Source organism: Thermobia domestica, chromosome 1, assembly GCF_964235325.1.
Source record: "Thermobia domestica chromosome 1, izTheDome1.hap1.1, whole genome shotgun sequence".
Lineage (NCBI taxonomy): Eukaryota > Metazoa > Arthropoda > Insecta > Zygentoma > Lepismatidae > Thermobia > Thermobia domestica.
In genome coordinates this window covers 162,144,303-162,161,231 of record NC_137454.1, presented here as the reverse complement: position 1 = coordinate 162,161,231, position 16,929 = coordinate 162,144,303, and the positions used below count along the sequence as shown (strand labels likewise).

General features: G+C 37.6%; 1 protein-coding gene across 1 annotated transcript in view; it reads right to left on the bottom strand.

Moving 5' to 3' along the window:
* The window catches only part of LOC145670164 (NFX1-type zinc finger-containing protein 1-like), a 71,934-nt gene that overhangs the window by 12,715 nt on the left and 42,290 nt on the right, over nt 1-16,929 (bottom strand). The window contains exons 7-8 of the mRNA XM_081738543.1: nt 9,120-9,306; nt 2,595-2,818 (exon numbers count right to left, since the gene is read on the bottom strand). Coding sequence (XP_081594669.1) covers nt 2,595-2,818; nt 9,120-9,306 — 411 coding nt within the window. The remainder of the gene's footprint in view (nt 1-2,594; nt 2,819-9,119; nt 9,307-16,929) is intronic.

Below are 16,929 nucleotides of genomic sequence, written 5' to 3'. Positions count from 1 at the left end.
ATTACGCAGGACGTATGCTTGCTAAGGATATACTATTTTAAAATATCTCGAAACCTAATATTCCTGCACGTAGTGGCACAATGTAAGGGATTACAAAATAACATCTGACATCTTTTGTTCTTCCTAGGCTGCAGGACTAACATTAAAATCTCAGCCTCAACTTGAGGAACGTTTCGAGATATTTCATCATTGACCATTTTCTGAATTTAAGAAGGAAATTATAAGTAACTCAACAAATGATTGTCTCTTTATACACGCCATAGTATCTGGACTATTCTTACATAAAATGTTTTCATTTAGCTCACAGTTTTTGTGTAACCAACTAAGTGGTCGATATAGGGAAGTGATTATTGCATTAAATTTCTATCCAGGCGGCGCGGGTTCGAATATCCGTAGGTTTGAAATTTTAAAGATGCTTCAATTTGAAATTCAGTTCATAGTCACTGTGATATGTAAGATATTCTCCTATAGAAAACAAAGTATATACTAGATGGATGAAGAATTGGAGTTTGGCCGTGAATAGAGACAAAATTTACAAATTCATTTTCTTGAATTGTTGCAGACTTTCAATCCATTTTCTAATTCAAGTACGATCGGTGTTTTTCCTTTCTTCTCACATACAGTAAGTAGTGAAATAATACATCATATACATAACGAATTATAATGTCATTGATATGTGGCATCTAATTTGTGGGATCTTGAATAAATAGTTGACAAAAATACTTATAAAATGCTTCGTGTGGCATGTTTTACTATATGGGGCGGAAACATGGACATTACGTAAAAGTGATGAAAAACGACTGGAAACCTTAGAAATGTGGGTGTGGAGAAGAATGGAAATAATTAGTTGGGTCGAGCGGAAGACGAATGAGAGGATGTTAGAAATGGTGGGGGAGAAAAGAACACTTTTAGGTATTATTGAGAAGAGGAAGAGAAATTGGTTGGGACATTGCCTGACAATAAACTGTATCATGAGGGGCGTGTTAATGGGTATGATGGCAGGAAAGAGAAGGAGGGGGCGAAGGAGACTACAATTAATGGATGATATAAAAACAGAAAGATCATACGCGAAGACGAAGAGATTAGCGGAAGACCGTGGAGCATGGAAGCTTCTCAGCTGCGGCAAGTGACCTGCCAATGACAGAATACCTATGATGATGGTGATATATGTCACTCATTCCACAACACGCTCCAAATGAGAGAGAATAATCGTAAATTGGAAACATTTCCCGTGCATCGACTACACAGCAAAAGTATGTTTCAGTGCTCCACAGGATTATCAACTGTCGTCTCTTGGTTGAAGCGTTAGATATAAGTTGAGTTGCATTATTCCAGGCGTCTGTGATATCTTCAATACTGGATCCGACCTAATGGAGTTATAGCAGTCAGAGGGAAGATAATTTTGCTGTTGACTGTACATTGTGCTTCCCCCGAAATTTTGATGGATTATGAATCATATAAATAACAGTTATTATTTATTTATACAAGGACACTTACATAACGCTGATTTAAACAACGTGAGGTATGCTGTAACGTGTTTTATTATACGAGTATGAGCGGCCGGAGGAAAACAATGGTAAGAGCCATTTACTAAATTTCGAATTAACTGAAAAACAAAATTCAATATTCTCATGAAATACAATGCAATTACATATAGATATTAAACACACTTCTCATGGCATTTGCAGTATATTTTCGAAATTAAACAACCTACCAGTGGCGTATTTAGGGGGATTTCCGGGCTTAAGCCCGGGATTAAGCCTGAAATCTTACTTGCTATAGTAAAGTATATGAAATATCTTGCAGAATTTTCACATTTTCAGGCAAAGACCCCCGTCCCGAAAGTTAGTAAAGCCCCCCGTAACAAAATCGTAAATACGCCACTACAACCTGCATACTGTTCTGTGGTTCGATCAGAAACCATTCCACCTAATAATTCAATTTCACCGGAAGTGACGTCTACCATTATGTTCGTCTGATCCGCCCGTGAAATGTAGTGTAGTACCATACACAAGATATGTCTTCAATGTACAGTCATGTCCAAAATGATTGTCGCATATCTATAGCTTTCTTCTTGTAAGATTATAATTTGATAATGGTTTTGCAGAGTACTTTTAATACTGATACTATGTGTATAATTGAGAAATGTAATTATATTTGTGGTAAATTTCGTAGGAAAAGAATTAAAAATACGAAAATTAGAATGAGTAAAACAAAATGTTGCTAAATGGACAAGAAAGTGCTTTTTCCTTAATATTGCTCTTTTGAAATGAAATTTACCACATACATGTCCTTGCCGATTGTACACATATTAACATTATAAGAAATACCGAGCGAAATCGTTATCAAATTATATTCTTACAACAGCGTATTGATAGACATACGACAATAATTATGGACATGAGTGTACGAGTAATGAGTGTACTACAGTTTTGGGTGTAGTATTTAAATTTCAACTATTTAACAAGATAAGAAGAATATATGTGAATAAAGTTAAATTAATTCTTGTAGCACCTGAACTCTGAATAGCAAGCTAAGACCATTCATTTTATTTATATCTCTCCAGTATTTTTTTCTGTTCAATATACTGTTACCTTGAATCTTCATCCGTATCTCCCAGAAAAGAATTCATATCTTCAAGCTCTTTAGCATCACATATTCTGCATAGTGGTGGACATAGTTCTCCACAAAATCCAATACAAGAATGTCCACACTGTGGTAATGTCTTTTTACATGGCTCATTACATGGATCCCTATCACATTTATCAGAGCACAACTTTGTACATTGTAAGTGCTCACAATTCCATTCACACTTTTGCTAGGGAAAGAAATAAATTTATTTCAATTATTAAAATACTAGCAGCGTTCACCCCGCTTCGCTGCGGTCACCCCGGAACGCAATAAACTTTGTTACTTAGATAATTTTTACTTTTTCGCTTTCAAGTGATATGATAAAAACCATAGAAGATTGCATTAAATGTTAACATTATATCGCCTGTCATTTATGTTAACCCGCCCCGCTTCGCTGCGGTCACCCCGGAAGTTTTCGCTTTCAAGTGATATGATAAAAACCATAGTAGATTGCAGTAAATGTTAACATTATATCGCCTGTCATTTATGTTAACCCGCCGAGTGACACGGTCATGCGGGTTGCATATAAATACGTTTATTTTTACCTATGATGAACTAACAAAGGATTGTACGTTATGGACACTTGAATGGTCAATTATCTCAAGACACTGGTAATTAAAAATTAAAGTGATATGATAAAAACCATCTAGGGTCCAAATCCTAATAACCCCCCAAAAATAAAAGAAATTGGTTCAGCCGTATTAGCGTGATGAGGTAACAAAGGATTTGTGCGTTCTCTTTTATATAATAGATTACGATAGAAATATCAATGGTTGAGTTAAACAGAATGTTAATCCTAGTAGTAGTTAAAGTAATGTTAAAGTTAACTCTATTTCAATAATTTTCTAGGAGATTTTTTTTCTTTTGCTGTCTCGAGCAATACAAATTGAAGAAAAGGTCGTACATAGTATAGGAAATTTAAATTACAGTGTAACGGTTTTGACAACTTAACGTTGTCTTCATCAGACATTAACTGAAAGAAATATCTTAGAGATATCTATGTTATTTATTTAAATTTCAGATTATTTTATTACGCAATACGTTATTTTGTGTGGCGTTTCAAATATAATGCTAATAAAAAATAACAGTAGAAGGTGCTGAAGAAGTTCGCCACAATAGTATCCGTAATTAACAGAAACATAAATTTCCTAAACAAATAATAAACACTTCTGACCAGAGTATATACACTTGTTTATTAAAAACTAACAGTGTAACGGTTTCGACAATTTAACGTTATCTTCATCAGACACTAACTGAAAGAAATATCTTAGAAATATCTTAGAGATATCTACGCTCTAACATCTCTCTTTCAGTTAGTGTCTGATGAAGATAACGTTAAATTGTCGAAACCGTTACACTGTAATTTAGTTTTTAATAAACAAGTGTATATACTCTGGTCAGAAGTGTTTATTATTTGTTTAGGAAATTTATGTTTCTGTTAATTACGGATACTATTGTGGTGAACTTCTTCAGCACCTTCTACTGTTATTTTTTATTAGCATTATATTTGAAACGCCACACAAAATAACGTATTGCGTAATAAAATAATCTGAAATTTAAATAAATAAATAATATGTATCATAAGACTATTATTGGCGCTAGTAGTGACGGTAGTGGAAGCAATAGTAGTGGAGTAGTTGTACGAGGCTCATCCAGAAAGTAAGTTTCCCACGCGTCCCATAGGTAGGAAGCCATATGTTGCGCGAAGCGACTGCGTGCACGTAAGGCAGTAAGATACTAGCATTGTGAAAGCGCCAGCGGAACTTCACTAGTGCTCTCAGTAGCGTCGTGGCAGTTGTTGAAGATATACATTCCTATTCCAGCTCCTGCCGCGTGCGAAGTGCGAGCAATGATAAAGTTTTTGAATGTACAGGGCATAGCACCGAGTGAAATCCATCGTCAGCTGTATCGTTGCAAAAATGTCAATGTGCTCTAGGGTCAGTTGCCTTAATTTGTGCTCTAGGGTCAGTTGCTTCACCACAAAACTTTTTGATCAACAGGCACTCCATGACTGTGGTGTGCAACAAGAAGCGGAAAACATGCAGGAACTGCTTGCTCATGCCGTTTGGCCCATGGACCTGGCACAGCTGACGATGGATTTCGATTGGTGCTATGACCTGTGCATTCAAAAACTTTATCACTGCTCGCACTTCACATGCGGTGGGAGCTTGAACAGGAACGCCAATCTTCAATCACTGCCACGACTCTACTGAGAGAATTAGGGAAGTTCTGCTGGCGCATGCCCATGTTAGGACCTTACTCTTTCACGTACACGCAGTCGCTTCGCGCAACATACGGTTTCCTAGCTACGGGACGCGTGGGAAACTTACTTTCTGGATGCGTCTCGTATTTCAAAATGGCAAGAAAGGAAAGAAAAGTAAGGATAATAATTATATGTATATCTTTTATCAAGTGGTGCAAGAAAATTATTTCTTTATTTTAGTGGTGAGGTATGCTGATACAGGTATAATACATTATATATACACTATCGGTTCGCACTTATGTATTTCCGAATAGAAATGTTTACGTCTTATAATTTTACGTTTTTACCATATTGTTTTTACATTTTACGACAGATAGATGGTAATCAAAATAATGAAAACATCTGGGGTTGGAAACACGCCATATGTTTGGGTTGGTAACGGTCACTTAGTGTCTGCAGCACTGGGCTGTTGGTGATGTGTTAGGGAAAACTCCGTATTACGTAAGGAGCAGTAGAACATCAGTGTGCAGTGAACTGAGCAGACAGTTATAGTGTGAAATATGTGATTTCCGAAGAGTGCAAATAGTTAGCGTTCGGATGTGGCGAGGGACAGTGTCTTCGGTGATGATAGTCTACAACACTCACGGGAAAATTACATTTGTAAAGAGGAATAGTGGTCGATAGAAACCTTCAGTGACTGCCCAATCGTGAAACATGGAAACAACTTTGTGATGGTGTGAGTCGTAATATCCTAATTTTCAGTGGGTCCTGTGCTCAATCTCAACGATTACTGCCCATGGTTTTGTAGCCATTTTAGAGGACCATGTGCATCTTATTGTTTAAAGGTTTGTTTCCGGCCAATGACGCCATATTCCATGATGATAATATGCGTATTCACAGAGCTGGAGCATCGGGATGAAGTTAAGTACCTTCTCTGGCAGCCCCAATCCTAGGTATAATTGAACAACTGTGGTCTGTTTTGGAAACATGTATCTGACGCATATTTCTGCCTCCATCCTCTGTCACGTAACTGAGTGACGTATTGCACGCGGAATGGTATAATATACCACTTGTTATCATTCACGATATGTATGACTACTCCATGTCGCATCAAACCTGTTCTATGGGGCCGCGGTGGCTCAGTGGTAGAGCGTTTACCTCTGGTGCATGAGGTTGGGGTTCTTGGTTAAATCCCAGCTTGCACAAAGTGAGATTTGTGGTGAACAAACACCGTGTGTGTGGGTTCTCTCGTTTCCTCCCACTTTCTTCAGTCCACCATTTTCTTTTTTCTCACCATCACCGTCTCATTTAGCCTAGCCAGCATATCTGTGGGGCGCAAAACTTAAAGATTTCATTTCAAACCTGTTCTAAAGTTGAAAAGTAGTCCAACGCTATATTAAATTGATAAGTTGCAGATTTTTTTTTTAAAAAAAAATGCTTCAATTATTCTGATAACTATCTATATTTCGACATTGTCGTAAAGATATATAAATTAGCAACATACGGAGTTCTATATCGCTAAAAGGTATATTGTTCGTTGTAAATATTACTTAATAGCTTCTATTCTGCTAAAATTGATTATTTATTTCTGTATCCTTTTTCTAAAAGAAATATACTGTTAGATAGCATATTTTATCTACTGTTGTTCGTCTTCCTCTAACAGCGATATGCGTACTACCTAAAAGTTAGGGAAAACCACAAATAAAGTACCATAATCCTGAATACCTGTATACTGATTAATCAAGTAGTGACAATTAAAATCACAGTTATATAAGGTTAAAAATTTTGATATTCTTAAAAGAGGAAGTACCTACGTAAGCATAACATGATATGAGAAATTTCCTGTGGAAATAAGAGCTATTTAGATATTTACATGAATTTGATATTTTAAATCATTTTAAGAATAGGAAAAATATATTGTAAAAAACAGCATTTAAACAGGTTTAAAAATTTTGTGGAAAAATGGGTAAAATAGTAATCAAAAAATGTTCTGTGCTTACCCAAAATGTGCTAATCCTCGAAACAGTATTTCAGTAGAATATATTTAAAACGGTTCTTATTGTCAGGTACTTTAATAACAAGGTTATATTATATTTTTCCAGACATAATTGACAAACACAGCTATGAAAATTTTGTTTTGGCCTAACAATAAGATCATATAAAGAGTTTTTAAGATAATAATATACTTTGCAAAGATATCCAAACTCGTGACCACAATAAACTTCAATCTCAATAAATTGAGCGCGCAAGCATCTTTGAGCCTAAGTCGATAGCGAGCCAGAACTTAAGCTTGAGCGAACTTAAGCCCCAATGAGAACAGTGAACGCGAACACGAGTGAATGCGATCCCCACTGATAGGAAGCTCGAGTCCTTAGCGAAGTTGCAATCCAATTAGTGACCTTTAAATTCCACAGATATTCCAGTTATATTTTGTGTACTGGAGTTTGTCTAACAGCAATTTCATACATATTCTGATATGTCTCTTTCATTTCAGATGCATGGGCTACAGGTTTTGATGATAATTCATTGTCATTATCCAGAAATACCACTTTTAAACTAATTTTTGAGGAGTCTATAAACGATTACCACTCTTGTGGCTAGTATTCAAGTCCAAGAGACCAAGAAATTCCAGAACACTATATCATCCTTGTCGAGAATAGTCTTTGAAATCACTGTCGCGACTACGATATATGATTATCTTTGTGTAATAGATTCCAAACTTTGAACCTCGAACCTAAAAGATTCATCTTGTTGTTTAGACAATTATATATGCCGAATAATGTTATTGAGACCTGCTTGAGTTAGTAGCAAGGGTTCTGATTAAGAAACCCTATAGGATCACTTCTATCTTGTCCTTCTTGCATAGTATGCACTGGGTCCGTGTGAGAATCATCAAATAAGATCACGAAACCTGGACATTTTGGCACAGGATATTCGTCACTGTAATACAGGCATCACTGAAGATGAAGAATTTGGTAATGTAACAATATGTTTACTTTGAGATATTATTTATTTTATGTTTGTTAAACAAAAATAGCTGTCACTGGAATGGTCTTTTTGCTCGCTCCAAATCATGATGTGTGCCATATTTCCATCCTGTGAGGAGCCGCACTCATGACACACAACATATATTAGAAGCCCATGCCTTATCAAAATCATCAGCTTTACAACCAAAGTAAAGTTCTTAATACTGCTTCACAAATGGCGTAAAATTTTGCCTCTGAATTTAAAGGTTAATTAACCACAAATGTAGCAGAAATTGTCCGATGATTCAAACACTTTCTTGATATTATGCAAGTTTTTTCACATGAGAAATGAAGAAATAAAGTACTTAAACAGAAACAAAACCTGACGGGCTCACTACACGATCAACAACTTTGATCGACATTTGCACTGTTATCAAGCGTACGTACACATACACACAAAAAAGAACAAAATTTTCCCCAGCAGTTTCCATTTTTTTTTTTTTACTGTACAACAAGGACACCTTCAGCACTGTGAATATCTATATGATGTATGTGTCCTATATGTTAACTTTATAATGCTATTACCCGTTCTTAAGTTGAGGTAAGGGAAGGGGAAGGAACTGCGCAATTGAAAATGGTGTTTTTTTTTTTTTTTTTTTTTTTATAGCGAAATTCAATGAACCTCAGCTCCCTATGGGATTGCTGACGACAAACTCCATACCAGGTGAAAGTTTTATCCTTCTACAATAATCCTAAACCATCATTCTACGTTAATAAACAGCTGAGCTATGCCGCTTTAATCACATGCATGTTTCAAGAAAATACGATCCATTTCGCTTAAAGGGTTAAAAAAAGGACGGTAGAAACAAAACCTTATATGATGATAAGATTCTGAAAACATTCTTAAATTCAGGAGGACGAACTGTATCAAGCTTAAGGGATTCACTTCTTTTGTGAAAAAATATGTTGACCAGTGCAAGCTTTGTTGTTATTTGTTTGTTTGTTGAAATTTAGTGACCCTTTTCATCACTGAGGTTGTATTGAAAGGAGAATCTACTGTTTAAGGTGGAATCCAAACCATTCCAAAGTATTTATATTTTAATACTCTCCCACCTGCAATCGAACTCGTGACCACGTGTACCAAAAACACTCTCTCTAGCCACTAGACCTGCGGCGAGGGCAGCCTTTGTTATTTGGGTAAAACTGGTTATCAACAGTGACAACACATTCTACTTCAAAATTTACATTGAAAGTGTTGTTTATGATACTGTTACCAGGAATAACTTTAAGGGTTTAGCCATTTGCTGAAATTAACCTACCTTACAACCAACACAAGGTTCGCCACATACACGTTGGCAACGAAGCTGTCTGTAGGCATGAATGCATGGTTCTGGTTGTTTGCAATCCTTCCTTTTACATTGGAAATTATCGCTAATTAGATGTCTACATTTATAACCACATTTTTCATTGCATGGAGGACACAAATTAGCGCAGGGCACTTTGCAACTGTAAGTTAAATGAAACAGTATTAGTTTGCAAATATATTTTAAAAAAGAACATACGTTTAAGGAAATGAACATAAAATCAAACACAGAATAGGAACGAAATACCAAAGTTAAAAATTACAACACATTCTTTTCCATTGCACTAAAGTTTGGGAAATGTGTATTAATGATATTTCATTGTATTTTAGGATTCTAAGAAATGACCTCGTTTCCTAGATTCCTTCTGTCTTTACATCATGTCCTAATTTATCAGCATAAAAATCCCAATGCCCCTTGTCAACTTACGCTTTGCATAAGTTTGAAATGTAATATGCATTTTTGTAAGACATTTCCTCATTATAATTGCTATTCAGAGAAGTTGGAAATGTCAACTACATTTTGTACTTTCCTTTTTTGTATAGATTTAGCTTCGCTAATATTTTGGTAATGTAAGAATTTCAGTTTTGTATTTATTTAATTATTTTTACTTACATAGTAATTTGATTATACCCCATGAAACCATTCGCTTACCACTGCCTCTCACAGCGTATAGAAGGAATGAGATACCGCAAAAGTATTACAAAGGTATAGAAGTGTCTGAGAAATTCTTCTTTCAGTTACCATAATTCAGGAAAGAAACGTGCGGTTTCTTGGAGCTGGTGTAAATGAGCAATGGCACTTAACTTATTGAATGATAGACCAATTTGTTTAGGAAGGCAAATAGTTTATTCAGTACAAAAACAAATGCAGTATTACCAGAACCCACTATACGAAAACATATTAAAGTGCATTTGTCTATCAGTAATTTTTATGGGTGCTCCATTCACATCGCTATCGCTACACACATCTAGGCAATTAGCAGTTTCACGCCAAATCCTGTCAAGCATATCTGGAGTATCAGTGCCTATTGTTTCGTTGATTCTTGCTTTCAGATGGTTCACATTATTTTAACATGGTACACAATGTTCTTTGTTATAAACTCCCCCCCCCTTCAAAAAAATCCAATGGTGTGAAGTCGGGGCTTCCTGGGCCAAGGAGTGGAAATTGATTTAACATATCTATAAAATTTTATTTTCTGTTTAAATGTAAGACTAAAATGTAAAGAAATATTAAGTTCACTTTAAGTTTAACGTCCCTTTTCAGCAGCGGGGCTATATGAGATGTGGATCTACTGATTAACGAGAAATCCGAACCACATGAGCAGTCGCCCGGAATCGAACCCGGATCTTCCGCACCGAAAGCGCGTATGCTAACCATTTAGCTACGGAGAAACTCTAAAAAAAAGTACTGAATAACAGAAGCTGGAAAGAAATATCTTCCCATTTGTCAGCAAATTTGTGTCCTTTTCTGTAGGTTTATGGTTAAAGGAAATAAGGACTACTAAATAAGTATCCACTAGAGGACCATTGTCCAGTAATATATTAAGTTCAATTATGTCAGAATACGAAAGGTTTTAGTTATGCAATGTCGGTAGACAATACATAAGTTGTTAACTCTTGTGATTGTAGTAGCATGGCCCCGATGAAGGGGAACAGACGGCAAATTCCTTTTCTCAAATTTGATAGTGAGGTTTTTACCCATAACATGTTAACAATTAAAGTATCTCACAGCTTGCATGGATATCAAGAGGCCCTATTACGGCGAAATTAAAATACCGCAAATTTTACAACATCTTCAAATACACAAAAGATAATCGAAAAGTGGAAGAAGAGCTCGCTAGACAATATTATTTTACATGAGAACCGTTATTACGACTCACTTATCTGTTTTCGATTTCCAGCCATTTACAAAATCGACATTTATTTTCGCGTTTCTAAATGACTGGAACCGGAAAGCTACTATACGACTCATGATGACAGTACCTCATGCAAAATAATATTGTCTAGTGAGGCCTTGTTCCACATTTCGATTCTTTTTATCTATTTGAAGATATCACATAATTACTGTAAAATTAGCGATATTTTAATTTCGCAGTGATTAGGCTTCTTAAGCCCCTCGTAGCAAAGTCTCCTGCGAGTGACCTGGATTGTACAGTCAGAAACTTTAGAACGTGGAGGTTGGATATATAAGAAATGATAGCATTTTCCAGTAGCAGAATAGTTTCACTGTATGACTGATAGTTAGACAACCAACATGACAGCAAATACATGCCCGAAAATATAACATGCCAGGATATTCCTCCACTTGGAAGAAAAAGTATTACTATCTGAGAGCATCACTTAGAGAAACAACCACGAGATAAATCTGCAGAAATTCCAGTCATGTTAAGTTCAAAGAGATAGGAATTAATGTAAAGGAAACGAAAAGAATAATACGCATCATGCAGAGACCGAAAAGTATGGAAAGCTAAACAAAATGAGAAAAGAAGGAAAGAGGGAAAGGAAAGAGCAAAAGACATGGGAATAAATTAAATTTTAACACTTAAGGATAAACAGTCTCCGTCTTTCCCCCTGTATTGTCTTGTTTTTTCTCCCTTCATAGGATAAATCTTTTTCAGTATCAAACTCGAACATCATTTATAGTGCTTGAAAAAATGTAATTCAGTCTAGGCTGAGACTCGAACACAGACTCCTTAGAACATAGTCACACACGATACCTACTTATCTACACAGGCTCTATCAACCGTGTTTATAAATCAACCATTGCACGCGCTGTTATCAAACATGTTAAAATCAGCCATAGTTAGTGAGTTACCCCAGTTACACTTAAAGTTTGAATTTTATTTAGGGCCTTTAGCCATCTACAGCAACAGGCCCCATGTTTTCATTAAAAGCATTTGTTCTGTAGATTAAAATCAAGAATAAATTAATCTATTATGAATTAATCTCTTGGGTGCGCCAACACACAGACACACACACACATACATACATCGTATATATATAATCGAATTGACTAAGGATTAAATGAGTTATTTCGTAAATTTACGAAACGGGTCCTGAAGGAGGTCGTCGCAACAGTAATGACATCTCGTAGCGTTGGTATGTAACACACGTAATATAAATAAAGCTTCAAAACCGTACGTTACAAGTTTTGGCATGGATAAGTCGGTAAGATGTCTGCTTCTTGAGATTAGCAACGCGGGTTCAAATCTCCGCTGACTCACTTTGATTTTTCTTTCTCTCAAAATACGTTCCTATATTTTTATATGTGTTATTAATAATTGGGTTTCTTGCATTTTTTGTAAATTATCTTAATTTAGTGGAGGTTAAGTGAAGTCAGGAAGGTTAAGATAAATATATGACTGCTTTATACGTGTGTGCTGCCCAGAGATGGAGTGAGTCAGTGGGTCAATTGGGTCAAGATTTTTAAGTGGGTCGTGGGTCAACAGGATGTGACTCATTGCGACACACGACCCACCATGACTCACTCTGACCCAACAACCCATTATTACCCACGCTGACCCACTGATCCACTCTGACTTACCAACCCATTCTGCTCAGTGCATTGTAGACAGCTTCTTTTGAGCACTGGTGAATTTGTCTACCTTTTACTTTCAAGGCCTCCCTTTTTCTTATTTCTTCATTTGTTTCTATTGAAGAAATAAGTTCAGGCACTCTTGCAGAACTTCAGGCAATTGACCATATTTGGAAGTGTAATAATAGCAATAGGACTTACTTCTTAAGTTTTCAGACACATTCTGTGAGTTTTTAGAGGAGCTAACTAATGGGAAAAAATTGTGAATCACCTATAATGTATGAATTGTTATATAAAAAATTGAATATAACTATGTGTGCATGATCATCATGATCAAATTGCAAAGTCAACTGAAATGACATTTGGTATATACATAGTTAGACCCTGATCTCAATATTATTTTTTAAAACTGTTTTTATTGGGGGAGGGCATTTTCTATATATAGGGTTGATTTCTAAAAATAATCGAAAACGATCGATATTAGTTCAGAAACAAATTGAAAAGCAATTATTGAGAAATAAAAACTACAGTTTTACGCACTTTTCATCTACTGCTTTCTATTATAATAATTGCTGAAACTTGTGTTTTTATATGCAGCGCTCACAGCATAAGGGTATCACGTCATAAAGTTGTGACAAAAATTGACATAAAGTTTGTACTGTAAGCTTAATACGTAGGAATTTTAAACTTGTACGGAATGCTTAATTATATGTCCAATTTTAGACTTCTCTTTACTTTGGTCTACATTACCTTGATTTGAGACTTTCAAATTTCATCCTATTTTCCACTGAAAATGTCTGTAAGACAACAAAGAAATAATTATACATGATAATTAAATTTAAATTAATCGCAATTTGACCCATGACAAACACTTTATCATTGTATATCGTAAAGATGAGATCCACCGGTATTGTAACAGAGCGGTGCTTAAATCGTAGAAATTCAAACTCCGATTAGTAATGATTTCACAGCCCTGTTTTATTACAATAGTAAACTTTATTTAGTTTTGAAGAGAGCGTGGATCATGGGGCAGAGTTGATGACGATGGGTTTTGGTGGGTCGGAGTTGGTCACAATGGTTCAGAGTGGGTCATGGTGGGCGGTGGGTCGCAGTGGGTCACATGCTGTTGACCCACGACCCACTCAGAAAACTAGACCTACTTCACCCACTGACCCACTCCAACTCTGATTAACGCTTCGACATCTGGAGTAAACAAGTTCTGCCAGGGAACCTTTTTTCTTTCAAAATATATTTTTATATGCTCATATTTATTATTATTAATTACTTTCTTGCATTTTTTCCTACATTATCTTAGATTAATGACAGTGGTTTAGGATAGATTATATAAAGTGAAATACGGTTATGTATGTTTACACTTTCGTTTCTTTCTTTCAAAATACACTCCTATCTGTTCACGTAGTCCAAAAGTAGGCATACACCTCTGCATTGATCAACTATAACATTCTAGTTTATGAGTTTATTTCTTCGGCTCTTCTGAGCTTAAGATGTAAGTAAAACCATATTTAGAACAAATACTAAAGAAACTAAGTCTACCTGATGGATAAAAATAAGAAATTAAATAAAATGCAATGAGCTGATCAGTACGGTACTGTATACTTATTTTTGTGCCACCCTGTATATTACTAGTATATTATTAGTAGATATCGGTCATTTTCTACTTTTGCATATACCGGTACTTCTACTTTTACATATCCGGTAAACGCCCCTGAGACCCCCTGGTTCGAAATTTAAAAGAACGCCTCTCGCCCGCAGGCGAATGGGCTGTATTTGGAAGTCAACGCCTCTGGAAGAATCACTATTCATCTCAGCGACCGTGAAAACTAAGGATTTGACACTAATATTCGCCTTTTTGGAATATTTTTATACATTTCGGTACCCCACCTCCCGGGTGACACTGACCCGCATACAATGGTAGCCTATTTTCAAAGTCATCGCTAATGGAAGTGTCACCATTGATCTAAGTGACCGCGATAACTATAAATTCAACACAAATATCGGTCATTTTCTAATATTTTTACATGTCCTGTTAAACGCCCCCTTCCCCTGAGAAACCATAGATGTTCATTTTACTTCGACCTCACTCACCTCGCCCTCGCAGTAGCAGTTGGCCCTCGCCCTCGTTCACCCTCGCCCTCGCGAATGGAATTGTCCATCGCCCTCGCGCGCCCTCACCCTCGCTGTCGAAACTTGTCCTTGCCTTCGCGCACCCTCGCCCTCGCGGCCAAAACTTGTCCTCGCCCTCGCGCACCCTCACCCTCGCCATCGAAGCTTGTCCTCGCCCTCGTGCACCCTCACCCTCGCCATCGAAGCTTGTCCTTGTCCTCGCGCACCCTCGCCCTCGCTGCCGAAACTTGTCCTCGCCCTCTTCGTCGAAGCTTTTCCTCGCTCTCGCGCACCCTCACCCTCGCCATCGAAGCTTGTCCTCGCCCTCGCCATCGCCGAAGCCATTCCTCGCCCTCGCGCACCCTCGCCCTCTTCGTCGAAGCTTTTCCTCGCCCTCGCGCACCCTCACCCTCGCCATCGAAGCTTGTCCTCGCCCTCGCGCACCCTCACCCTCGCTGTCGAAGCTTCTCCTCGCCCTCGCACACCCTCGCCCTTTTCGTCGAAGCTTTTCCTCGCCCTCGCGCACCCTCGCCCTCGCTGCCGAAACTTGTCCTCGCCCTCGCGCACCCTCACCCTCGCTGTCGAAGCTTCTCCTCACCCTCGCCCTTTTCGTCGAAGCTTTTCCTCGCCCTCGCGCACCCTCACCCTCGCCATCGAAGCTTGTCCTCGCTCTCGTGCACCCTCGCTCTCGCGATAGGAGTTGTCCATTATCCTCGCTCGCCCTCGCCTTCGTGCTCAAAACTTTTCCTCGCCCTCGCGCACCCTCGCCCTGATATCATTGAGGGCGAGGGTAATTGAGGGTGAGGAGGCCTCGAGAAGGCCTCGTTCGTGAGGATGAGAGCATTAATTATTCAACCTATTTGTTGAATTATTTCCTTATCGTCAGTGGCGGATCCAGGGGGGCGATCGCTCCCCCCCAGAAGAGGAAATTTCTTTATTTTATATATACAAATAAAACGCATCCCAGAGTTTGGAGCTCTTAAAAGTAGCAGTATTACAACCCACTACCCCCACCAGAAGTTCGTCCTGGATCCGCCCTTGCTTAACATACGTCTTAAAGAAAGGAAACTAAACATATCATCGTATAACTTACTGAGGAACACCTAAAATGGAACAACTGTTACAATGGAGATCTCGGTCGATAGTGACGTTTACATCATTTATCAACAGTATCCAATGCCTTTACTTCAAAATGTTCCTTGAACTACGATGCAAGCATAAGTATTCAGCCACACAAGGGCGGCTCTCATGAGGATGAGGGTGAAATCAAGGTTTGATGATTGGCGGTAGAGTGACTGCCGCGGACTATCTGTCAGAATTTGACAGTCAACATGTTGGCCATCCTTGATGTATGTAGCGTAACTGAGGAATTCGAACAAATTCAAAGGGAAAGATCTAAAGAGCTTAATTTTGAAACTCCGTCAGCAAACAAATAAAATACTTCAGAACACTCATTTTCATTCTATGAACCTTAATACATACAAATACTTTATATTTCCAAATGAAACTATATAGCGACATTAATGAGTCATTTCAAAAGAGTGGGGGGTAACTGTCCCCTTTTCCCCCCTAATCGCCGCCCATGCTATGATGTGTGGCACATTTGTGCGAAATTAATAATAATATGATCAAACTGTTTATCCCCAACAAAATCCTGCTCGTTTTGCTGAAGTGGCTTTTCCTAAGTTTTATATGTTTCGTATATCCTACAGTTTTTTCCAGGCCTTTTTTTAATTTGTCCAAATTTATATTTCTCCTTTTACCACACAATCGTTCAATACTTGCACTATAATATTTACAATCAGTATATCATCCTGAAACGTATTTTATTCCTAATAAAAATCATTGAACAACACAACATACAAACCGTATCTCACTGGCTTGCACGCGAACCTTTGGTGCATGGGATCCTGGGGACAATTCCGAGTGGGAGAACATTGAACGACAGTGGATCGAATTCCGCGTTAAACCTATAGGCTCACTTCTCATATAGCCTCGCCGACGAAAGAGGGCGCTAAACGGCAATCAGTCAACAGTTGCAAATTTCGGCTGCATAAACAACTTATGTCTTGTGGAACTTATTAAATTTATTTTGTTAAAGCAGCTC